This window comes from Pelophylax lessonae, assembly GCF_965119305.1.
Source record: "Pelophylax lessonae genome assembly, chromosome: 5".
NCBI lineage: Eukaryota > Metazoa > Chordata > Amphibia > Anura > Ranidae > Pelophylax > Pelophylax lessonae.
The window spans coordinates 87,147,626-87,174,151 of NC_138772.1; the positions used below are offsets into that span (position 1 = coordinate 87,147,626).

The 26,526-nt window shown below is 42.0% G+C and overlaps 1 protein-coding gene across 1 annotated transcript in view; it reads left to right on the forward strand.

Moving 5' to 3' along the window:
• Positions 1-549: 549 nt before the first annotated feature.
• The window catches only part of LOC309555353 (integrin beta-1-A-like), a 69,396-nt gene continuing 43,419 nt past the window's right edge, over positions 550-26,526 (forward strand). Inside the window, exons 1-5 of the mRNA XM_082257315.1 lie at positions 550-659; positions 3,162-3,228; positions 7,176-7,261; positions 18,234-18,447; positions 18,797-18,967. Coding sequence (XP_082113441.1) covers positions 588-659; positions 3,162-3,228; positions 7,176-7,261; positions 18,234-18,447; positions 18,797-18,967 — 610 coding nt within the window. The 5' untranslated portion in view covers positions 550-587. The remainder of the gene's footprint in view (positions 660-3,161; positions 3,229-7,175; positions 7,262-18,233; positions 18,448-18,796; positions 18,968-26,526) is intronic.

A 26,526-nucleotide genomic window follows, 5' to 3' on the forward strand; every position in this document is an offset into this window, starting at 1 on the left:
CCTTCCAGGATCTTTTCCCAACAACCCCTGAGTCAGGAAATGACATACATAATTTTCACTTTATAGTGTGATACTAGTAGCTGACAGTAGAAGGCAAAAACTTCTTGATGTAAAGTCCAAACACTGCTTGATGTAAAATGCCATTTGTTTGAGAGATACACTCATCAGAAACTGAATGTTGTTTGTCAGACATGCTAGATACTTTGCTGGTCTTCTTATCTCTCCTTGACCAATAAATCATCTATTTCTGAAGAACGTAACAGTATGAAAACAGACTGAACATGGAATAAAACAGAAATATTCTCTTCTCTGATATTAATGTTAGTGTGATAAATTTCTCATGCAATTGCATTTACAAGCTTCTTTTACCTAACAGTACACGACAAAAAATTTTAAAACAAAACTCAAATGCTGTCAGGATTGTTTCTGTGCATGCTCCACTAGAGTGACTTGACATTTATACAGATCTATGACTTCCTGCACCAGTGGACAAACAGAATGACAAGCCAGTGGCTTAGTGGTTAGCTCATCAGTCTTGTTGCACCAGGGTCCTCAGTTTGAATCCAACCAGGACATTATCTGTTTGCATGCTTTTCCTCTGCTTGCGTTGGTTTCTTCAGGGTACGCTGGTTTCCTCAACACACTCCAAAGACATGACGGTAGGTTATTAGACCCTAGTATTTGTATGAATGCATGTAGGATAGAGAAATTAGTTTGTAAGCTCCTTTAGAGCAGAAACTGAGGTGAATGTACAATATATAAAGGGGGAGGGGGGGGGGAATTAAACATCTCTAACAAAAAAAAAAGGCAGTGACTGGAAGGTATCATCAAGGTGGCAATAACAGGGTTTCAGTATACGGTCTATTGAAGAGAGGAGGAAAATAAACCATGATAATAAAACAATAATTTGTGAAAATAATGATATGAAACAAAGCTTTGATCATTTAAGTACCAAGCAAATTCCACTCCCTTTCCACACCAATGCATATGCTGCAACACCCGTTACAGGGTGCTTTTGTATGTACCTTGCACATGCTGTTTGTGTACACTTTTCGTTTCCTATAAGCCCTCAATGGGCATGTAAGCATCAAAAAATTCACTTATTTCTGTGATGTCCCTCATTTCCTGTGGTTTCAATGAAAAACAAAAAGAGAAGCCCAATTGTGTGCATTTTATGGATGCTATGGTACGTTTCTGTTGTTTGAAAAAATAGAACAGATAAGTTTACAGTTTTATTTTTTTTTCTAGACATGTAAAATCTTTCTGAAGTTTGTAAGCTTTGCCATAAGTTATGGAAGAACCCTGACTTTGAACCTCAAAATTCTGACTTTTAATCTCAGAATTCTGACTTTGAAAGAGCACCCCTGTGACCCTCAAAAAAAAGTATGACCAAAAGAGCTTTGGCCATACTTAAGGCTTCACGTACACTAGTAGCTCCTAAACTTGATTTTAGGAGCTTTTGGGGTTTTTTTTGCCAAAACTCCTAAACTCAGCTCCATAAAAGCCTATGTGTCCATTTACACATACAGTAGTATTTTAGCAGAGTTTAGGAGCTTCTGCTTTAGGTGAGGGTAAACCTCCCTCTCCTGAATGTGGAAGAATCGCGTTCAGGATAGCAACGTTTTGACCGCCGGCCATGGGAAGATGCAAAACGAGGCAAAAACGCATTTTGCATTTTTGCTGCGTCTTGCGTTTTCCCACGGTTAAGGTAGGCTAGTGTACATAATTGATTCTCAAAGTGAAGGTGCCTAGTTTTTGTGTTAGATAGCCTAAAACACCTGCTGCCCTTTTTTATTTTTTTGGTAAAATACCAAAAATATGAAAATGATAGCATTGGAAAAGTTGGCTAGTGTACATGTAGCTCTAAACAGTTATTGGTATCCTCTTTTTGCTTCTCCCTCTTTCTTCCTCTTTCACACTCTGCTCTTCTTATCTACTGTCTCATTTCTTTCATGGGTGAATATTCCTAGAGATGTGCGAGTCACAGGCGTTCACCCTTCTGTGGATAAAAATGCCGAGGACCAGTGCGCTACCTAGAGGGTTAAACCTCAAGAACTGCTTCTGAGATAATAGAGCAATAAATGTGCAAATCCGCAATGTAAAAAAGATGATAAGAAAAAAGCTTATTCAGTGTCCTCACTGTGAACAATATTATAAAAACCTAAAAAAATCGGTGCTAATTCTTAATCTTCCAATAAATTTCAATAAAAAACAATATAAAATAAATATGAGAGGATAAATCTTGTGTGGAGAAGATAAAAGAAAAAATGTGTGTATCTTCTTATGTGATAATCTGCAAAACAACACTAAAATTCCAATAATATACAAACAAGTGCAGATGGATGGATAAGGTGCAGATGGATAAATCCGTGTGATAAAAATTGTGAGGAATAAAAAAATTCTATATATCTTCTTATATTTAATATTAAAAAGACTAAAATTCCAATGATGTAAAAAATAGGTGCAGATGGATAAATAAGGTGCAGATGGATGAATAAAGTGCACGGATTTTGTCCACCTGCACTTTATTCATCCATCTGCACCTTCTTTATCCATCTGCACCTATTTTTTACATGATTGGAATTTTAGTCTTTTTAATATTAAGTATAAGAAGATATATAGAGTTTTTTTATTCCTTCTGTGGAAGATTCAACTTTTTGTTTTTTTAAACATATCGTATCTTTTACACAAAATATGACCTCTAGCGCAAACCATACACCCCTCACGCCAGATTGCCTTTTGATTAACCATTGTGCAGCTAGTAACTTCATGTAAACAGCCCAACATAAGACCCATTCCTTCGCTATTATTTTCAGGGATATATGTATGTGGTGACACTGTAAGATTGGCATGTGCAAAGCTATGGTATATCTTTTTCCTGTTTATTTTTTACAAAATATTGGGCATGTTTGCCTTTTAAAAGTTGCTTATTTATGACGTTTGCCTCCTGTTCATATATACCATGTAATGGTGAGCACACGCTCTTGCTTTTTTTTTGTATGCCATGTCGAATCCTAATAAAATATTATGGAACTAAACAGTTATTGGTATATTTTGTTAATCCAAAAGATTAAATCTGTGGCAAATTGGATTGATGTATGGATAGTTTGAGACATTTAAGCAACTTAAGCCACCAATGAAAGCATTCTGTTTCCTTACAGATGGCGTATAAACTCATCTTCGTGGGACTGTGCCTTGCTTCGCTTTTATACTGCAATGCTCAGCAAAGTGAGTATGACTTTTTTTGGTGTAGAATTCCATTGCCTTGCCTTCCTTAAAAAATAGTCTGATGTCAGATAAATGTTTCTCTTTCCAGAAAATTCTAGACACCGATTTGATTATTTTTTTTTATTGAATGGCACACTTAGATGATGCAGCAGTTATCAGTTCAAGGAGCATTTTTAATGCTGCATTTTTTTTCATTAAGCACTTAGCTTCCCTTGACATATGTAATGTGAAGGGTTTAACCGCTTTAGCTCCAAAAGGTTTTACCCCCTTAATGACCAGGCCATTTTTTTTTGCGATTCGGCACTGCGTTATTTTAACTAACAATTGCGCAGTCGTGCGACGCTGTACCCAAATACAATTGATGTTCTTTTTTTCCCCCACAAATAGAGCTTTTTTTTTTGGTGGCATTTGATCATCTCTGCGTTTTTTAGATTTTGCGCTATAAACAAAAAAAGAGCAATAATTTTTGAAAAAAAAAAAACACAATATTTTTTACTTTCTGCTATAAAACATTCCCAATAAAAAAAATTAAAAAAATCAAATTTGTTTATCGGTTTAGACCAATTTGTATTCTGCTACATATTTGTTGTAAAAAAATTCCCAAAAAGCGTATTTTAATTGGTTTGCGCAAAGGTTATAGCGTTTACAAACTATGGGATAGATTTTTGGACTTTTTTTATTTTATTTTATTTTTTTTATTAGTAATGGCAGCGATCAGCGATTTTTAGCGGGACTGTGACATTACGGCGGACAAATCTGACACTAAGTGACACTTTTTGGGGACCAATGATTAATACAGTAATCAGTGCTAAATATTTTGCACTGTGAGTGTATAAAGGACACTGGTAGGGCAAGGGTTAATACAACATTAAATGAGTGGCAATAGTAAAATAAATATTAATAATTCCAAATAAAAGTCCATACAAAGTGGCAAAAAGTGCTTCAGCAAGTAGCCAGTAAAAAAAAAGTCCAAAAGTGCTTAAAGCGGAGTTCCACACTAAAATTAAACTTAACTCCATCTTCTTGCTCTGGGTCACCTGAAAAACAAATGGATAATCGCAATTTTTTTATTTGAAGAACATTTATTCACTAAAGAAACATATTACACTCACATTTAGTTGATAAAAGCAGGCTTTGTATGTTGAATCTGTCTTCCGGCTTGCGGTGCTCGCTCGGGAAGACAGATTCAACATACAAATATGTTAGTGAATAAACGTTCTTCAACAATATTACACTATTGTGAGCTTTTCCTTCCCCATATGGTTCCATTATCCTGCTTATCCTGCTGAATTACATGCTGGGAGAATTACATTCCTTATCAGCCTTAAGGCTCGGTTTCCACTAGTGCGACTTGCGGTGCGACTTGACACATGTCAAGTCGCACAGCAAGTCAAAAGCCATTGTTTTCAATGGGGCCTGTTTCCACTGCCACGGCTTCAGTTGTGGCGACTTCAAAAGTAGATCGTGCACTACTTTTGAGCCGCCTTCAGTGCGACTTCCCTCTATATATGAGGGACAAGTCTCACTGAAGCCGCAGTTTACTTTCGCTACGAAGTCGTGCTAGAAGTAACACGACTTCGTAGCCGCACTAGTGGAAACTGAGCCTAAAGGATACTTACCTGGTTCCCTACTGGACACATGCCTGTTTAACCCTTATGCAGTAGTGTCTAGGGGGTCAAATCGGTCTGGTAAGTGGAACATCTAAAGGGGGTGGATCTTCACTACATCACATTTGATTGCTGGCATGGTTTTGCACAGTTCTTTCAGCACTTAAGCACTTTTGGACTTTTTTTCACTGGCTACTTGCTGAAGCACTTTTTGTCACTTTGTATGGACTTTTATGTGGAATTATCAATATTTATTTTACTATTGCCACTCATTTAATGTTGTATTTATGTGTTTGATATAGTCTATTTACACTTATTATTGCACAGTCATTTGCACTTTGCACTTTAATTTTTGTACTTTGCACTTTAAGGGGAATTTAATATTACTCCTATTATTGGTGAATATTTACAACCTTTTTGCGCTGTACACTAGCACTGTCACTTTAAAAAAAATTGTTTTGAATTTTTGAACAGCAGCACTTAGAGTTGTTTCTTTTTAGTTTTTATTTTGCCATAGCGCAGCACTCCTTTTTGATTTCACAATCTATTGCATGCATGATGAATTCCAGGAAGTAAATGCTACATGAATCATTTGCCCTTACTCAAGATGGCCACAGCCAGAAATGCTAGGGGGGTGTTTTTCAAAGTGATTTCTCAACAAAAAAAAAAGCATGGAGACATGGAAGATGATTAAAAATTAATTATTAGTCTTTTTTAATTTTTGTGCTCAGATGCAGTGAAGATCTGCTTTAAGAGTTGTCATTCCCTGGCTGATGTGTCTGGGGAAGCAGCTAACTAAGTTCGATTTGGTCTTGATTAGCTGCATTGGAGGCAAGGGGAGACAAATTAGGGGGTCTAATAGACCCAGGGCTGCTGTTAGAAATCGCGGGGCCCCATACAGACTACCTGGCAGGACCCCCCCAAGAAAATATTAAAGATATATTTCGCTAAAATTACAACAAAATCACTATTAGCAGACACAAATATAACATAACTCGCATAATTCCTCCTAAATCTAAAAAAAAACTGTTAATTAAAAAAGATGAGATGAGAAAAATATACAGGCTGGGCAAGTTGTAGCTCAGTAAGGCCCCGTTCACACTGGGGCGACGCTACTTCCCGGGGCGAACTCCGAGGTCGCGGCGCGCTGCTCGCACCGCGACCTCGGAGCGGCCGGCACGGACTTCATAACTTTGAAGAACGGGTCCATAGCTTCTCAATGCAAGGCGACCTACGGCAACCTGACAGGTCGCCCCAGTGTGAACGGGGGCTTATCAGAGAGACAGAGAGAGAGAAACAAAGTTACAATTTACAAATAAACTCCTGAGCAGAGATAAGTGCTGGGAGGGGGGGGGGCACACAAGGGAGGGGGATTAGTGAGGGACAACTGTCTCTCTCTCAACAGATACAAGCTGATAGCAGGGAGAGGGACAGATCAGATTCAGGTGCTGGAGATTTCTGTATTTGTTCTCCATCACTAATCCCCCTCTCTGTGTGGGCCCCCCTGTGTGCTCGGGCCCCCTACAAGAGGGCTGGTGGTCCCCCCTATCAACGGCCCTGAATAGACCCCTGATTTCTCTAAAAAGAGGAACTGTCATCTGCCTAATGCTACCACATGGGGGCTTGTTAGCCCATCTTGTATAGACATAAAGCTGAATGGGAAAAAAAAGTAAAAAATAAAATTATAATAAAATGTAAGAAAAAAAACCTTTGAAGTATATCTGTTAAGACATGTAGTAAATAACCACATATCATGTGGGGAATATATTAGCACTTGCAGTCCTTTTTTTTTACCTTTTTTACATTTTATACCAATTTATCACATGACTACATCAGTCATTTCCAAGCCTGCCTACAGACAGGGAAAGTAATCAAGTACCAACCTCTGCTATCCAGAAGCAGGCTTGGAAATGACTGATGTAGTCATGTGATAAATTGGTATAAAATGTAAAATGTAAAAAAGGTAAAAAAAAAGGGCTTTTTTTCCCTCTGTTTTGACCTGGTGCCCCGGGCCAGTAATACACCTCCTGTATTAGGGGGTTTCCACTCTGGATGAAGAAGCAACAGAGACACTTTTGGACAGCAGCATTGTCAGTCTTGGGGAGGGTAGTGTTAGATGCGCTAGCAAATTTAGATACACTAACAAACTGAAGCCAAATTCTAGCCAACATTTTATTAGCAGTTACAGCAAACCGTTTTTTTCCTTTTGGGATAAAGATTTTGCATAAATAAATAAAAGCTGAACATTATAAGCACCCCTGTCAGTGGTAAATTATTTGTATTGTATTGTGTTTGTATGATTTGAATAATTTCAGGATAACTAATATAATATTTTTTTAGGTGGAACAGAGTGTTTAAAAGCAAATGCCAAGTTTTGTGGAGAATGTATACAAGCTGGACCAAATTGTGGGTGGTGCACAAAAGTGGTGAGTTGGGACGATGAACTGTTTGTGATACCCAAAAAGAAATTTATAATTGTGTAGCTCCATATTTATTATTGGATTTGGTAAAGGGATATTTAAGGAAATAAAACTTGTAGCTAAAAACGACTTTATTGAAGTGACACTAAACTATGGTGCAAGAAAACAGCTACAGGTTGTTAACTAGATGGTATAGGGTAACAACTGTTCTGACTAGGATTTTTCTGGCACTCTCGGACTCTTGCTGGCGGGGGTGTGGGCTTGGGGCTCCTTCGTTCACATTTGGTGGGAGTGCCAAAAGCTCCGCCCCTTCTGGCAAGATATTCGAGAACAAATGAAGGTCATCTTGGATATTGAAATAGAGGATTCCCCGCTGTTTTTTCTGTTACATGTGCCAACCATTCCTCCGTGCCACTATCGAAAGTCGGTTTTACCTCATCTGCTAAACGCGGCAAGGCGCTTGATTCCTGTGTACTGGAAATCAGCTCGGGTCCCGATGCGATCCCAGTGGATTCGCCTGGTCAACAGCATTATGGCAGCGGAGGAGTGGGTCACGAAATGTAGGGATCGCTATGAGCAATTTCACAGTATTTGGACCACCTGGATTCATTACACCTCAGTCAATGTTTCCGAGCATACATTTAGATGCGCCATCTACTTCCATACTAGTGGACCCTAGGCTTACACCGGACAAGCCCATATAGTTTAGGCAGAATTGAATATAACTACATCCCACATTACTATCTCTGTATCTCAGTGTATAGTGGACCCATAGGGGAAAGAATTTTGCATAGTCTGCTGTTTCCTGCTGGTGACGTTCTATGACGTTCCATTATTCGTTTTATTTTAGTTTTCTCCAAGTTTCCCTATACCATTCTTCTATTACTCCTTTTTAGTTTTTATTTTTCTCTTTTCTCCCCCCTTTTTTTTTAATTTTTAATTTTTTTTTCTTTTACTCTTTTTGTGTTCTCAAGTCGTATATGTATTCTTTTATCTGGCCAGTTTGTTTAACTTAAAGGAACCGAGTTATATCAAGGCGGATGTCTCCTTAGGTGGGCCATTGTACTTTTTTATATATGCTTTGTATATGGGCTTACATTTAACCACTTAAGCCCCGGAAGATTTTACCCCCTTCCTGACCAGGGGGTATTTTGCGATTCGGCACGTGCCAATCCGCCGCAGACAGCAGCCGCTGCTGCTGAGATGCAGCTTCTTCACACAGCAAGCAGCAGTCAGCCGGCCCTGGAGGCTGGCTAGAACCGAGAGCCCGGGAGGGAGAAGACCTCCACTGCCACAGTGCCACCCTGTCCTGAGTAGCGGGCGCAGCATCCCTGGTGCCTCTCAGAGCCTGCACTCCTTCTCAAACCTCCTCTCCGCTCCCAGCTGAAACATCAACAGGAAGACAAGTGTATCACACCCACTTACCCACAGACGGGGGGCACAGGAGGGACTGCAGGCAGAGATAGGGGGTCTCTCCCACTTGCTCTTCCTCTCTCTCCCACCACCACCCCTCTCTCTCTCATCCCCTCTCTCTCTTATCCCCCTCTGTTTCTTACCCCCCTCCCTCAAACACCCCCCCCTCTCTCTCTCTCTCTCATCCCCCCTCTCTCTCTCTCACCCCCCCCCTCTCTCTTGCCCTCTCTCTCTCTCCCACCACCCTCTCTCTCTCTCCCATACTCTCTCTCTCTCTCTCTCTCTCCCACCACCCTCTCTCTCTCTCCCACCACTCTCTCTCTCTCCCCACCGCCCTTGCAGTCACTCTTGCTGGGCGCAGCTGGTAAAAATTCCATACCAGTTTGAAATCGCATTTACTTCTCATACAGGTGAAGAAAAATCGGGCCTTGGTTGTTGGTGGTGCCTGAACGCCGCAACCCCTCGCAGTTATTCTTGCTTGGTGCAGGAACGGGCCCTGATGATAAAAATTCCATACAAATGGGAAATCGCATGTACTTGTCATACAGGTGCAGAAAAATTGGGCCTCACAGTTACTTTTGCTGGGCACAGGGCACAGGGACAGGGCCTGCTGTTAAAAATTACATACCAGATTTAAACTGTATTCACCTGTTATACAAGTGCAGAAAAATTAGGCCTTGGGTGTTGGTGGTGACCTAATCCAAAAACATTGTTGGAAGCTAGCAGAATCAAGATTGAGGAATAGGATAGGATAGGCAGACCCCTATCAAATTCAATCAGTTACATCAGCATCAGGGGCTTCATAGCTGCTGTTGATCCAGGACTGATTCATTTTGATAAAAGTCAGCTGGTCAACAGAGTCTATGGACAAAGTAAAAACGTGTCGCGCAAAACAAATGGGGTATGTATGTGATAAGCAATATGAATATATACAATAAAATATGTGTGAAAAAAATACAATATATAATATAAAGTGAAATAGTGCATAAATAGTGAATTTGAACCAATCGAAATTGTATAAAATATAAATGATTTTCACATTAATAAAAATAAGGTGTGAATCGTGCACATATATTAGATATATTGAGTATCTATTTATGCACTATTTCACTTTATATTGTATATTGTATTTTTTTGCACACATATTTTATTGTATATATTCACATTGCTTATCACATACATACCCCATTTGTTTTGCGCGGCACTTTTTTACTTTATCCTATTTTACACTTATGAGATAGTGCTGTGCCCGCCGCATTACCTAGATTTGTATTAGACCCATTTTTTGCTTGCAGGATTAACCCTACATTACAGAGTCTGTGGACAGATGCACTCTTTTGTCTGTCACAACACCTCCAGCAGCACTGAATGTCCGTTCAGAAAGCATGCTAGAAGCAGGACAGGCTAGTAACTCCATTGCATCTGGTCAGTGGTCCATCCTCAAGACCCAGTAACCCAGTGGATGCTCACTTGGAAAGGTCTCTAAGTCTGCTCTTGCCCCTAGATAATCCTGCACCATATAATGGAGACGCTGTCGATGGTTGCTTAAACCTAACAGTCCTGGGTGATGAGGACTAAAGAACTATTTAAAGGCATCGGTCAGCCGGCCGCCTTCTCCACCGCTCCTCTTTTGGCTGAACAATGCCTCAGAAACACGTCCAGAGAATGTTAACCTCCCAGTGTCTGGAAAGGTGTTACACAAATTTTTCTTCAAGGCATCCTCAAGATGTTTCATCCTCTGCTCCCTCTGCGAAGGCAGGATGAGCTCTGCAACTTTACCCTTGTAACGTGCATCAAGAAGGGTTGCCAACCAGTGATTATCCCTCTGCTTGATAGCACAAATCCTCTGGTCCTTTCGCAGGATTTGCAGAATCAGGGAGCCCATGCAACGTAAGTTTGAGGAGGCATGGGCTTCTGAGTCCTCTGGGTCACTAAGGATGACATTGTCAGGAGCAACCTCTCCCCAACCATGTACAGCTCCTTGGGTTTCTGGGGAATGAAAACCATCCCTTGAAGACTGCTGTATGCTATCCTCTACATCCATGCTGCCACAATACTCTTCCTCCTCTTCCTCTTCCTCCTGTGTGTTTTGTGTCCCTGCAGGAATGATATCTGCATAGAGGGTGCCTTGTGAGGAAAGGAAGTCCTCCTCTTCCTCCCGCTGTTCTGCCTCAAGTGCTTTGTCCATGATTCCACAAAGCTTGTGCTCCAGCAGGTAGACTAGAGGGATAGTGTCACTGATGCATGCATCGTCCCGGCTCACCATCCTTGTGGCCTCCTCAAATGGTGACAGGACGGTGCATGCATCCTTTATCAAAAGCCACTGGTGTGGTGAAAAAAAGCCAAGCTCCCCTGAGCCTGTCCTTGTGCCATACTCACACAGGTACTCATTGATTGCCCTCTTCTGTGTGTGCAGCTGCTGCAGCTTTGCCAATGTTGAGTTCCACCTGGTGGGAATGTCACAAATGAGGCGGTTGGTGGGCAGGTTGAATTCCCGTTGAATGTCAGATAGCCGAGCACTAGCATGTATGAACCCCCGAAAATGGCCACAAACTTTTCTGGAACGCTGCACCACCAAATTCAGGACATGTGCCAAGCATGGAACATGTGTCAAGTATCCCTGTCAGAGGGCGGAGAGAAGGTTGGTGCCTTTGTCACATACAACCATTCTTGTGTCAAGCTGTCATGGCATCAACCATCTCTGAGCCTGCCCCTACAGAGCTGACAGAATCTCTGCCCCGGTGTGACTCCTATCCCCTAGACAGACCAACCAAAGCACTGCATGGCATCTTTTAGCCTGACTGCTTGCGTAGCCCTTGAACGCTTAGGGAGCACTGCTGCTTCAGAGGACAATTCAGCAGAAAAGGACATAGAGGAAGAAGAAGAGGAGGAGGTGGAGTAGCCAGATGTGACAGAACCAGCTGTTGCCAACAGGCTGCATGACAGGTTGTTATATGTCTTGTTAAGCATGTGGTGCCCAAGCAGCTGGTGTTCTGGCCACGCTTCAGACAGATATTGCAAATAGCAACACTGCGGTCTACTCCACATGTGTTAAAAATAGCCCACACTAATGAACTTTTTGAAGTTTGCAGCCCCCTGCACCTGTGGAGCTCTGTAGTGTGATGCAATAGGTTGGCTACTCCTCTGGCAGCCCCTGGAGCACATCCTGACTCGTTGGAGTTGTGCTAACTCCTCCTCCTCCTCCCCCACACTTTCCTCCTCTATTCTCTCAGGCAGCCAAGTACAGTCAGTGACCTCATCATCCCCTCCCTCCTCGTCACTGGAGCAAACTTGGCAGTATGCTGCAGCTGTGGCAACATGACTGCTAGTTTCTTGTCCATCATTGTCACCCCTTCTTTCTAGGGTCAGGTTATTCCCTTCATCAACCTGGAAACTAACATCACAGAATTCAAATTGCTGCGCATCCTCCAGCAGCATGTCACTGACACAATGATAGAATAGTTCAAGTGACTCCTCCGTGCATGATGGTGGGGCGACAGAAGGAGTAGCTGTGGAGAAGGAGCCTGTGGAACAGGCTACTTTGGCAGCTGTGGTGGAAGGCAAACTAGTATGAGCCTGGGTGACAGAGGAAGAGGAGGATGAGGACGGCTTTGTTATCCACTCCACCAACTCTTCTGCATGTTGTGGCTGAATAACAAGGCCAGCACTGGAAAAAAAGGATGGGCGATACACCATGTCTGTGGCCACCACTTTTCACTGTGGACACAGAGGCTGCTTGCCCTCTTTTCATGGCCTGTGAGTGTCTGCCTCTCCATGTTGGCCTTTCGGACATGATATGGAATTTTTTTTTTTTTTGTACTGGTTGATAAATATAATATATATATACTGCACTGCTGATATGTAATGAACTGACGGATAGATACTGAATGGCCTGATATATACTCAAGTGGCCTATATATATATATATATATATATACAGTAAAACCTTGGTTTGAGAGAAACTTGGTTTGAGAGCGCTTTGCAAGACGAGCAAATTTTTAAAATAAATTTTGACTTGATATACAAGCGATGTCTTGATATACAAGTAGCGTCATGTCACAACTGGGTATAAAAGAGAAGAGAGGCGCCTCTAAGTGTAGCAATATTGTTACATTTAATGAAGGTTCAATATTTAGCAGCTCACATGGTTGATGATTCACCACTTAAACCCTGCTCACATTGCTGCTACTGCGGCAATGTGGCACGATCCCGTCCAACGACGTAGACCTACGTTGCTGGACTCCGCCCCTTGTGGGCGGCGCTCGCGCGCCGCCGGAGGCTCGCTCCCGCTGTGTTCAGTCACAGCGGGAATCGGGCCAGGGTCGTCGGGAAATCGAGTGAGGAGATCCGCCCGCCTGTGTAAACAGAGCGGGCGGATCTCCATAGTGACAGGGACTGACAGATCGGAGTGTTCAGCATAGCTGGACATCCGATCTGTCCTTCTGTCACTCAGTCACCTCCCCCCCCACACGTCAGTAAGCACCAGGCATACATTAACCCCTCCCTCTCCAATAAAATTAACCCCTTCCCTGCCAGTGTCATTTTTACAGTAACAGTGCATATATATAGCACTGATTACTGCAGTAATGTCACTGGTAACCCCAAAAGTGTCAAAAATGTCAGTCAAGGGTCCGATCTGTCCGCCGCAATGTCGCAGTCCCGCAAAAAAAAAAATCGCAGATCACCGCCATTACGCGTTAAAAAAAAAAACACCAAAAATGACAGAAATCTTTCCCTTAGTTAGTAAACGCAATAACTTTTGCGCAAACCAATCAAAATACCCTTATTGCGATTTTTTTTACCAAACATAGGTAGCAGAAAACAAATTGGCCAAAAATTTAAAAAAAATTTGATTTTTACATTTTTTTGGGGGGGAATTTCATGTAAAAACATTGTTATTTTTTCAAAATAAATGCTCTTTTTTTGTTTATAGCGCAAAAAGTAAAAATCGCACAGGTGATCAAATACCACCAAAAGAAAGCTTGGTGGTATTTGATGGTGGTAAAGTGGTTAAAACAGGCACATCTAAGTATGCAGGTATCCGGGGTAAAGCTGTCCGTATAGACCATCCTCCGAACTGCCATCTTCATCACACCCTTCCACGCTGCGCTCCATGAGCAATTCAATGTCTCGCTTTAAGATCACTCTACTGCAGGGTAGTCTTCCCAATCACGATTGCAGACTGACATCGGTGAGAGCCAGTGGTTCAGAAGATGGTCTATGTGGACAGCTTTACCCCGGATGCCTGTATACTTAGATGTGCCTCTTAATCATCAACCATGTGAGTTGCTAAATGTTGTACCTTCATTAAATGTCCCCATACTGCTACACTTAGAGGCACCTCTCTTCTCTTTTATACTCTGTAGCTCCTGCTGGATTTTGCTTCTAATCCCCTTGTGGAGGCGCCATTTGTGGATGGACATTTTATGATGACACAACCTATCACATTGCTATAATCTTTGTATATAGACTATAAACTGAAAGACTTATGAATAAATGGTTGTGGAACGAATCATTTGAGTTTCCATTATTTCTTATGGGAAAATTCGCTTTGATATAAGAGTGCTTTGAATTACAAGCATGTTTCCGGAACAAATTATGCTCGCAATCCAAGGTTTTAATGTGTATATATATATATATATATATATAAAGATATCAATATATGGTCTATACTGAACCAACCGATAGATACTGTATGGCCTGATATATACTTAAGTGGCCTATATATATATATATATATATATATATATATATATATATATATATATAGATATATAGATATCAATATATGGTCTATACTACACGGACCAATAGATATTAAATGGTCTGATATATACTCAAGTGGCTTATATATATATATATATATATATATATATATATATATATAGAGAGAGAGATATCATTGTATGGTCTATACTGAAATTACCAATAGATACTGAATGGCCTGATATATACTCAAGTGGCCTATTTATCTATAGAGATATCAATGTATGGTCTATACTGAACTGACCAATAGATACTGAATGGCTTGATATATACTCAAGTGTCCTATATATATATATATATATATACTGTATATATGTAGATATCAATATATGGTCTATACTGAAACGACCGATAGATACTGAATAGCTTAATATATACTCAAGTGCCCTATATATATAGAGAGAGAGATCAATATATGGTCTATACTGAACTGAATGACAGATACTGAACGGCCTAATATCTACGCAGGTGCCCTATATATATATATATATATATATATATATATATATATATATATATATATATATATATATATCAATGTATGGTCTATATTGAACTGACCGATAGATACTGAATGGCCTGATAGATATATTTAAGTGGCTTATCTAGTCATTTATGGTATATACTGCCCTGCTGCTATATACGGAACTGAGCCATAGATACTGAAATGCCTGATATAAACAAACTGAAGTGCCTATATATATTCAGCAGTGCAGTATTCAGCAGTGCAGTATATACCACTAGGTACTATATATACAGTGCCTTGCGAAAGTATTCGGCCCCCTTGAACTTTGCGACCTTTTGCCACATTTCAGGCTTCAAACATAAAGATATAAAACTGTAATTTTTTGTGAAGAATCAACAACAAGTGGGACAGAATCATGAAGTTGAACGAAATTTATTGGATATTTCAAACTTTGTTAACAACCAAAAAACTGAAAAATTGGGCGTGCAAAATTATTCAGCCCCTTTACTTTCAGTGCAGCAAACTCTCTCCAGAAGTTCAGTGAGGATCTCTGAATGATCCAATGTTGACCTAAATGACTAATGATGATAAATAGAATCCACCTGTGTGTAATCAAGTCTCCGTATAAATGCACCTGCACTGTGATAGTCTCAGAGGTCCCTTTACAGCGCAGAGAGCATCATGAAGAACAAGGAACACACCAGGCAGGTCTGAGATACTGTTGTGGAGAAGTTTAAAGCTGTATTTGGATACAAAAAGATTTCCCAAGCTTTAAACATCCCAAGGAGCACTGTGCAAGCGATAATATTGAAATGGAAGGAGTATCAGACCACTGCAAATCTACGAAGACCTGGCCTTCCCTCTAAACTTTCAGCTCATACAAGGAGAAGACTGATCAGAGATGCAGCCAAGAGGCCCATGATCACTCTGGATGAACTGCAGAGATCTACAGCTGAGGTGAGAGACTCTGTCCATAGGACAACAATCAGTTGTATACTGCACAAATCTGGCCTTTATGGAAGAGTGGCAAGTAGATATCCATAAAAAGTGATCCATAAAAAGTGTTGTTTAAAGTTTGCCACAAGCCACCTGGGAGACACACCAAAAATTGTGGAAGAAGGTGCTCTGGTCAGATGAAACCAAAATCAAACTTTTTGGCAACAATGCAAAACGTTATGTTTGGCGTAAAAGCAACACAGCTCATCAGCCTGAACACACCATCACCCCTGTCAAACATGGTGGTGGCAGCATCATGGTTTGGGCCTGATTTTCTTCAGCAGTGACAGGGAAGATGGTTAAAATTGATGGGAAGATGGATGGAGCCAGAAAATCTGATGGAGTCTGCAAAAGACCTGAGACTGGGACGGAGATTTGTCTTCCAACAAGACAATGATCCAAAACACAAAGCAAAATCTACAATGGAATGGTTCACAAATAAACATATCCAGGTGTAAGAATGGCCAAGTCAATGTCCAGACCTGAATCCAATCGAGAATCTGTGCAAAGAACTGAAAACTGCTGTTCACAAACGCTCTCCATCCAACCTCACTGAGCTCGAGTTGTTTTGCAAGGAGGAATGAGCAAAAATTTCAGTCTCTCGATGTGCAAAACTGAGAGACATACCCCAAGTGACTTACAAGTGTAATCACAGCAAAAGGTGGCGCTACAAAGTATTAACTTAAGGGGACTGAATAATTTTGCACGCCCAATTTTTCAGTTTTTTATTTGTTAAAAAAGTTTGAAATATACAATAAATTTCGTTCCACTTCATGATTGTGTCCCACTTGTTGTTGGTTCTTCACAAAAAATTACAGTTTTATATCTTTATGTTTGAAGCCTGAAATGTGGCAAATGGTCGCAAAGTTCAAGGGGGCCGAATACTTTCGCAAGGCACTGTATATATATATATATATATATATATATATATATATATATATATATAGAACTTAGTGATATATAATGCACTGCTGAATACACTTCACTATCTGATCTCTTAGATTGTAAAAAGCACCAATCTCTCTCCCTGCCTAACTGAATGTCTTAACTAGACTACACTGCTGACTACACTGCACTGTCTGATAAACCGACTGTCTGATAAACTGAGTGTCTGATAAACTGACTGATAAGTCTGATTAACTACAAATCACGTTCCTCTACCTGCCTCAACCACTTCCTATCTCGCCCCCACAATGTACACTGCTGTGTGAGCAGCCTTTTTATAGTGTGGGGCGTGTACTTAGCCCCTGAGCCATGATTGGCTAAAAGCAGCCTGCCTTTGTCCAATCATGGCAGAGATGATTTGATTGGCCAAACCATGAAGGTCAGGGTGCATGCTTTGGCCAATCACATAATGCACTGCAAGCTCAGTGCATTATGGAGGCGGGAACTCAAATTTCCCGCGAAGAAGCCCATTTGTTCGTTATATGACGAACGAGCGAACAGCCAATGTTCGAGTCAATCCAACGTTTGAGTCGAACTTGAAGCTCATCCCTCCTGCTAATGCTTGACAACATTGGGCTTAGTGGAACTAATAAACCAGGAAAAAATAATGATAGAATTCATGCTGCATAAACTGTCAAAACAAACGATACTTGTTGAGATGGTGGGTGGAGATGCGGAGGGGTGAGACATGTGTATATGTTGATATATGATGGGATGTCATGATTCTGATTATGTGTATACATGTATTGTATATGATGATTTGTAACACTGGCATTGGATTTCTGTTATTGTTGTTGATGTTGAATAAGGTTCTTGTTTGAATAAAAAAAAACAAAAAACTGTCATTTTTATTTTATACAGTTAATTTTATTTCTGCACTTGATTTTCTTTTCATGCATTTTAATCTTTATACCTTAAAGGAATTGTAAAGGCAGAAGGTTTTTTTTTATATCTTAATGCATTCTATGCAACCTTCTCTGTGCAGCAGCCCTCCTTAGCCCCCTATTACTTACCCGAGCCTTCTTTATCCAGCAGGAGTGTCTAAGCTGCCTGGGACTCCCCTACTCATTGGCTGAGACAGAAACCCCGCTGCTGTCAATCAAAATCATTCAGCCAATCAGGAGAGAAAGGGGGCAGGGCCAGGTCACAAATGGACACAGGGAGCTGTGACTCGGCTTGGGTGCCCCCATAGCAAGCTGCTTGTTGTGGGCACACTCAACAGGAGGGAGGGGCCAGGAGAGCCGAAGAGGGACCCAAGAAAAGAAGGATCTGGGCCGCTCTAGGCAAAACCACTGCACAGAGCAGGTAAGTATAACATGTTTCTTATTAAAAAAAAAAAAAAAATGAGACTTTACAATGACTTTAATTTTCATACTTTATGTTTCATTTTAGGATTTTTTGCAAGAAGGTGAGCCCACATCTGCACGCTGTGATGACATTGCTGCATTGAAACGTAAGGGCTGTCCAGAGGAAGACATTCAGAATCCCAGAGCAAGCAAGAGAAAGCTAAAGGACAATCCTATAACAAATAAGACCAGAGGAAATTCTATGAACTCCAAAATCACACAGATCAGACCTCAGCAATTAAAAGTTGAACTAAGATCAGGTGCCGACATATGTTCTGAGCATAATGTTTATGTCTTGACACATAGGGGTTAATTTGCTAAAGGCAAATACACTGTGGACTTTGCAAAGTGCAGTTGTACTCTGCAATGCAGTTGCTCCAGAGCTTAAGAAATGAGGTAAAGCTTCACTTTGAAAAGAATACCCAATCATGTGCAAGGAAAATTAAAAAAAAAACAGCATTTTTGCTTGCACATGATTGGATAATGGATGTCAGCAGAGCTTCTGCTCATTTACTAAGCTATGTAGCAACTGAGCAAGTGCACAGTCTATTTATCTTTAGTAAATCAACCCCTTTGTGTTTTAATTTGTATTTATTTTTTTGCAAACAGGAGAGCCCCAGACATTTAATTTAACATTCAGAAGAGCAGAAGATTATCCTATTGACTTGTATTATCTTATGGACCTGTCATTTTCCATGAAAGATGATTTAGAGAATGTAAAAAACCTTGGCACTGCTCTCATGGAGAAAATGAAACAAATTACGTCAGATTTCAAAATAGGTAAGAGTTACATCATAGGCTTGCTCTAATGAAGAGGGTATATTCCTTGAAATTGGTCATTTAGGTTGTTGAAGCTCAGGTGACGCGGTTTTAAGATCCCTTAAATTTCCATGTACTTACAACATTTGTGAGTATTTTTATACATTTTTATTAATATATTAATATATATTATTATTGTGACGTTTTGTTTAGAAACACAAATCTGTACATCTACTATTACGGTAATTTTAATGGGCTTGCTCAATGCATCTAAATGCATAAATATGAAGTGTAGCCAGATGCTTCGCTAATAATGGAGAGTGAGAGAAACACTGGCTGCAGCTGCTCCCTGTAGCTGCTGCCCTATGGCGTTGAGCTGGTTAATCAGCAAGAGGACGAAGCTGCTGAATAGGAAGAGTTCAATAGTCAGGCAGGAGAGACACTACTGCCATCTAGAGCTTTTGAACTGAATTTCCCAGAGAGAGAGATTGCCAGGAGGAGAGAAAAAATCTGTGTTTTCTCATGCTGTACAGGACACAACTTTCTCTTGCTGCGAGGGAGCCCAGAGAGTGCACATTGCTGTCCAATGTGCACCATCAATGCTTCATAATAATGGCCTGAGCAAGGTCCAGAGTGCTGAGTTCGGGGGTGCCAACAGCCAGAGGCACCTGGGTGCAGAGCATAGAATGGACTAATCGCTGTGTGTGAGTGAGCTGGAATATCACTGGGACTGGTAAGCTGCTGCTGTGGAGATTTACTATCTAATGTAGTGATTCTCAACCTTTTTTTTTTTAGTCGAGGCACCCTTTACAATTCTTGAGGCACCCCATTTGAAAATGTAAAAACTAAACTAGTAGCATAACATAATGCAGCAACATCAACACAAGTAGGATATCCTACATTAGAGGAGATTTATTCTTCCAAAGCAAACACACCTTTGCACACTGATACTGACTAGTGTTCCAGAGTTTCTCTTCTCCCTCACTCAGCTAATGTGATACCAGTTCTGATGGAGAGGGGCAGGGAGGGGTAAACAAGAATGCTGTGCAAGTGTTCAAGATCCCCCCCTTAACAACTGCTTTCATTGGATGTTAGGATGCTGGTGGCTGGAAGGTTGTAATGGTGAACAATGAAAACCTGTGGCTTTGTGTAACTAAAAGACAGGCTTGATCCACTCTGGCCTATAGACATTTTTTGGGCAATTGTTAGGCATTTTGCCAGGGCACCCCTGAAGAAACCTGAAGGCACCCTGGTTGGAAAAGGCTGATCTAATGGGTAGAGAAACTGAGCTCCTTAGGAATTGATCATACAGCCATCTAGTAGCCTTATTTCCATCTACAGGCTTGACTGGGACCATTCTTTTGTACACAAATGGTACAAATGGGACCCAACGTGAAGAGTTAGGACTAAAGACTGTCCTTTACAGCTGTTACACAGAGACCTTTACCTATTGCTTATGCTAAGAGATACCTCTCAGGGGACATTGCACCATATCCTTTTTTTTAAACCTCACTAACTATGTATGTAAGTATGTATGCAAGGGGAGAATAGATGCAGCCATGCAAAGCGCTGATCTCTTCTCCCCTCTCTTCCCCTTCACACAGGGGAATGGGGGCACAGAGAAACTGAAAACGTTTTTTTAACCTAATGCAAACAATGCATATACAATGTTTATTGCTGACTTTGATGATTTATGTGTTGATTCAAGTCTACTGGTACAGAACTCTAGTCTAGGTCACCTTGGCATAGTGGACTGTGTCTGAACCTACTATCATGTACCTGTTAAAAGAGCCTGATACGATGAGGAAGGCCTCTCTTACACCTCTGACTCTGGTCCCTGATAGAGTAGACAGGTAGTTCTGGAGTGGAGAGTGGCATGAGTGCCTGATGGTCTTGCTAGCTGCAGGGCTAAACAGGATCTCCCAGTCAGGCAGTGGATGGTTGTCAGCATGCAAAGATGCCAGATAGCAGCTGATGAACAGTAAACAGGAGCAGGCTAACACTTGGAGGCAGCAAGCAGGTGAACCACAGGTAGCTAGCAGGCAGATGGAGAACAGGCACCAGTGGGTAACAGACAGATGCTTTCACCTTGTAAATCTAGTAATGACTGGAACACTGACAGGGTCAGATGTTACGGGTCATACACATGCTAACAGATCAGGTACAGATGCAGAGGCAGAAGTGAAGTCAGGTTACAGGCCAGGTCGGTGACAATCAGCAGAGTAGCAGCAATGAGTACAGGCAGAAGCAAGGTCAGGTACAAGCTGTGGTCAATGCAGGCAGAGTTCAGGAGTTCACAATGAAAGAAGGAGCAAGGCACCTCTAAGTGCAGTAACTCAGGTTTTTATTTTCAGGTAAAAGATTAAAAGCACTTACAAAATAGCAGGCTGTAGCAGGTAAAAGAGAGCTAAAGTGATCCAAGATGCCATCCGGAATCTGAAGGACCACTGTTCTGATGTGCAGACATCTGGAGCTCCGCTTCCTGTGTGGGCGTTCTCTAGACAGAGTACGGCATTGGGTTCCTAGCAACTATGCAGAGACGCGAGCGGCCGGTATCCAATGATGCGGGTAGATGGGCGGTTACATGTTTCGGAGCATGCGTGGCTCCTTCATCAGACCTCCCTCCCCTCCAAGATGCCATCCAGAATCTGAAGGGCCACTGCTCAAATGTGCGGACATCTGGAGCTCCGCTTCCTGTGTGGGCATTCTCTAGGTGTATGGCATGCATGTGCGGTTAAATGTTTCGGAGCATGCGTGAGGTCTGACGAAAGAGCCGCGCATTCTCTGAAACATATATCCGTCCATTCACCCGCATCATCGGATACAGGCCGCTCGCGTCTCTGCATAGTTGCTAGGAACCCGATGCCGTACGCTGTCTAGAGAACGCCCACACAGGAAGCAGAGCTCTGGATGTCCGCATATAGAGCAGCTTCCGGGTGGCATCTTGGATGACTTTAGCTCTCTTTTACCTGCTACAGCCTGCTATTTTGTAAGTGCTTTTAATCTTTTGGGTAGGTGTATAGATGCGCTAAACCCGAATAGTAAAAGCAGCACCTGAATTCCTGAACTTTTGGAATAAAAAATAAACTGATATGTGGACGTGCGCTAATAAAAAAGTGATCAAATACATAAACTATATAGTGACACAAAAATTAATCACAGATTAAAAAGCATAAAAAAAAAAAATGAATATGCACATATGAGAAAGTTGTTTCAAAACAACGTATTTTCAATTAAACCAGAATGATAAATGAAATAAAGTGCCAAGTGAGGTGAAAAAGTCCAAAGTGAAAAGCCTCTTGGAATGAGAAATCTTCAGGTAAAGCCCCGTACACACGTACCGATTGTCGGCCGTAAATATTCGGCCGACGACCGATCGGCCGATTGTAGGCTTGTTAGTATGATGCTTCCGACAGCCGACAGCGCATTTTCGGCCGAACAGAATCTGTCGTGCAGGCATTAAAATTTTTGTTGGCCAACACCAGAACGGCCGATTGTTTGACAGTCAGTACAGATTTCAGCCGATAGACAGCAGATTAGCAAGACTGGGCATGCTCAGAAAAGAAAAAAGACAAGGAAAGTTAACCATCACATGACATCACTTCTGCAGTCGGCTGTTGTTGGCCGACAAAATTCGTGTGCAGTCTTTTGCAGTTTTCAACAGACACGACAGCCCTGGACAAAAGACGGCCGATCGTTCGGCCGACGATCAGTACGTGTGTACGGGGCTTTAGCCCATAGGATTTCAGACTGCAATCAGGGTAAAGGTGATTCACTTATTTAACCCCTCGAGTGCTGCATGCAGATCCCCAGTGTGCACACAATAAGGTAGGTGTATAGCAGATACAGAGTATCAATGGGCTCATAGAAACGATAGCTACGATAGCCAAACTGTGGGATGCTCATTAACACAGCAAGTATCACTTCGAACTAAGAACAAAAATGCCACTCCTGCACCACGCCGGCATCCGGCAGTAGCTTCCAGCGTCAGCCACAGACTCTCCGCAATAGCACCAGGAAAACCAGATGGAATGCAAATAGGAAACAGAGCAGCCAGATACAGAGAATAAATGGGCTCATAGAAACATAGCTTCGTTAGCCAAACTGTGGGATGCTCATTAATACAGCAAGTATTGCTTCGAACCAGGCCTGGACTGGCCATAGGGCACACTGGGCATTTTCCCCGTGGGCCGGGGCTGGAAGAGGCTGTGCCGATGTATGCTGAAGGAGTCCTCACCATTCCCCCGCCCGCCAAGCCGCTTCATGGCATTCTAAGCCACCGCTGAACTGAAGGTCACGGTTCGCGCATGAGCCTCGCGGGGGCAGCCGGGGTTTGGCCCCGGGTGAAAAATTTAGAGGTGTGCTGTCCCAAATTTGCTGCCCTTGATGTCATGTCATATTCCCCTCCCATAGCAGCCATGTGCCTGGTTCAAGCTAAAGGGGAGACTGTTCTACGCAGAAAGTTGACTGTGGATGAAGTATTTAACATGCTTTGGAAGAACTACTAAAAGTATTACTCAAAAATCCAGTTATAAAGCAACACTCCTTTATAACTGGCTCTGTGAGTGATGCTTTATAACTGGATTTGCAGTACTAACAAAGCCAGTTGTAAAGCATTATCCACAGAGCCAGTTAGAAAGGAATTTTTCCTAATAACTGGCTTAATTTAGTTAATTGTGAATAAAGCCTAGTACACACTGGGCCACATGTCGGTTGGCTTCAGCCTGTGTGTACGGCATCCAGTCTGACAGAAGCTGGCCATTTGGTTGGCTTCTGTCGAAAGCTTGTGACCAAAAAAGGTCTGCCAAGCGACTCCTGATCAGTGCTCTTAGCCAATGGCTGAGAGTGCTGACCAGAGTGTTCTGGCGGGGGGGGGTGTCTGTCCCCCGGTCAGAACACAAATCTTAGCAGGGGAAATCGCTGTACTAACATTGGGTTGTTAGTACAGCGGCTCCGACCTGAGCAGTCAGTTTAGTGGTGTGTACGAGGCATAATGCTTTATAACTGGCTTTTCAGTATTCACAAAGCCAGTTACTAAGCATTACTCACAGAGCCAGTTATAGAGGAGTTTTGCTTACTGTAATAACTGGTTTTGTGAGTACTCCAATATATCTGGCTTTAGAAGTCATGCTTTATAACCGGCTTTGTAACCACTACTTTAGAGGTTTTAAAAGGAACTGCACTTTATAACAGGGTCTATTAATTTTTTTTTTTAAAGTAGTTGGTCACAAACCTTGTTCCAAGGCTACATTTGCACACACGTTTAGGCACAATGCAAATGGCAAGGGCAGGAATCTGCTGATTCCTACTGTTTTGACACCTGTGAGTGACTAGCTGCATTGCCTTTTGTGTATTCTGAAGATGTTATGGTGCAGGAATTGGGGTAATCTGAGTGTGATGGTGCAGGAATTGGGGTAATCTGAGTGTGATGGTGCAGGAATTGGGGCTGATCTGAGTTGTGAAGGTGCAGGAACTGAGGCTGATCTGAGGTGTGAAAGTACAGGAATTGGGATGATCTAAGGTTTGATGGTGCAGGAATTGGGGATGATCTGGGGTGTGACGGTGCAGAAATTGGGGCTGATCTGAGTTGTGAAGGTGCAGGAACTGAGGCTAATCTGAGGTGTGAAAGTGCAGGAATTGGGCTGATCTGATGTGTGATAGTGCAGGTATTGGGGTTATCTGAGGTGTGATAGTGCAGGAATTGGGGTGATCTGAGGTGTGATAGTGCAGGAATTGGGGTGATCTGATGTGTGAAGGTGCAGGAATTGGGACTGATCTGATGTGTGAAGGTGCAAAGCTCAGTTGATTTCTTACTATTATTCAAGTGGTTTACAGCATTTACTTTATATGAAGTTGACAGTTGTTTTTTATGTATCTGGCACTCCCAATTTCTTTGAAAACATTTTTCGGCACACTGTGCCCAAAAAGGTTGTCTACCCCTTGGTTGGAGTAAGCCTCATCTTGTGCTGCTTCATACTATTTTTAGGACTTAACCACCATCAAAACAGGATTTAACCTCCCTACCGGTATTCCCGAGTGTGGCTCGGGGTTAAATTTCAGTGCCAAAAGCGGTAACCCCGAGCCACACTCGGGGTACCGCCAGAAGCATCGCTGGATCCTGAAAGAGGGGTTTCTTACCTTGTCCCCAGGATCCAGTGATGTATCCGGGCAGTGTGCAGCAGCCGGATCTTCCGCCCGATGCTCTGTGTGCCCCGGCTTCCGTCTCCTGCGACGTGACGCTCACAGGGGGGTGGAAAGGCGGCAAATTCAAAAAGTTAAAAACACAAACACACTGATACACCGTAATCCTATTGGATTAGATTACTAAAATAAATTGAACTTAGCTTGCCCTCCCAGTGCTTTCTCCATTGCCCTTCCTGCATTTTTCCTGTACCTTGTGTCTGGATACTGCAGAGCGTCCATGGCATCAAAAAAGCGCACCACCACCTCAAAAGCGGTATTTGACCTGCTGGAAAACAGCGACAGCGATACAGAATTGCTTGCAGAATGGAGTGATAGAGATTCGTGGGGAAGTTCGTCATCGGACGCAGAAAGCGATTTCAGCGATGATCCTGCGACTCAATTGGACCACACTGCTGTTTAAAACGTGCGATTGCTAATTTTTCGAGAGTTAATGAGCATTGTGGTCTGGTGAGTTGCCATCTTATATTATCCCTGGCACTTGGTGGTGGATTAGTGGTGATCCTCATATACATCACGGAAATTTGGATCCCTGGTGCACTTAACATCATTTTTCCTGCATTTTTTGGCTGAATGGACTGAGGGTTGTTTGCGCTACTATTATTTGTCATTTGCTTTGATCCTGCGACTGTGCCCAACAATGTGTGGACTTGGTGCTCGATTGACTGCAGTGCGCCCGAAGGTTCCCGTTTACTGGAGCACCTGGTATCAAAGTGGATGTTGAGGATGACAACCCCTTGGCATACCTCCAACTCTTTTTGACCGATGAGGTTATTGAAAAGATTGTTGTGGAAACAAATTTGGTACCAGGAGCAACAAGCTGCAGGTTTTCATGGAGCAGGATGTGGGAACCAAAAAGGACATCTGGATGTTTCTGGGCCTAATTATTCTGCAGGGAGTGGTGGGGAAACCCCTGCAGAAGTGGTATTGGACCACCAACAAATTACTGGCCACTTTTTTTGGCAAGGTGAAGTCGGAATACAAATTTTCGCTCATCATGAAATATTTGCACTTTGCAAATAATGATGAATTTGACGAGACTTCTCATCCAGCTCCAAAACTCAAAAATATTTGGGACGTTTATCAAATGATTTTGAAAAATTTCCAGCAGTCCTATGTGCCAGATAGAGACATTTGTATTGACGAAAGTCTAATGGCCTGCAAAGGAAGACTCAGCTGGATATAGTATATTGCGTCCAAGAGAGCACGCTTTGGCATAAAGTCATTCATGCTATGTGAATCCAACTCTGGATACATTTGGAATTCGGTCCTATACACCGGGAAAGGAACCAAATTCAATGAAATGTTCAGCAGTTATGGAATGCAACCGCTTCAGTTACACTGATTGAGCCATTGCTGAATCCGGGGTACTGTGTCAC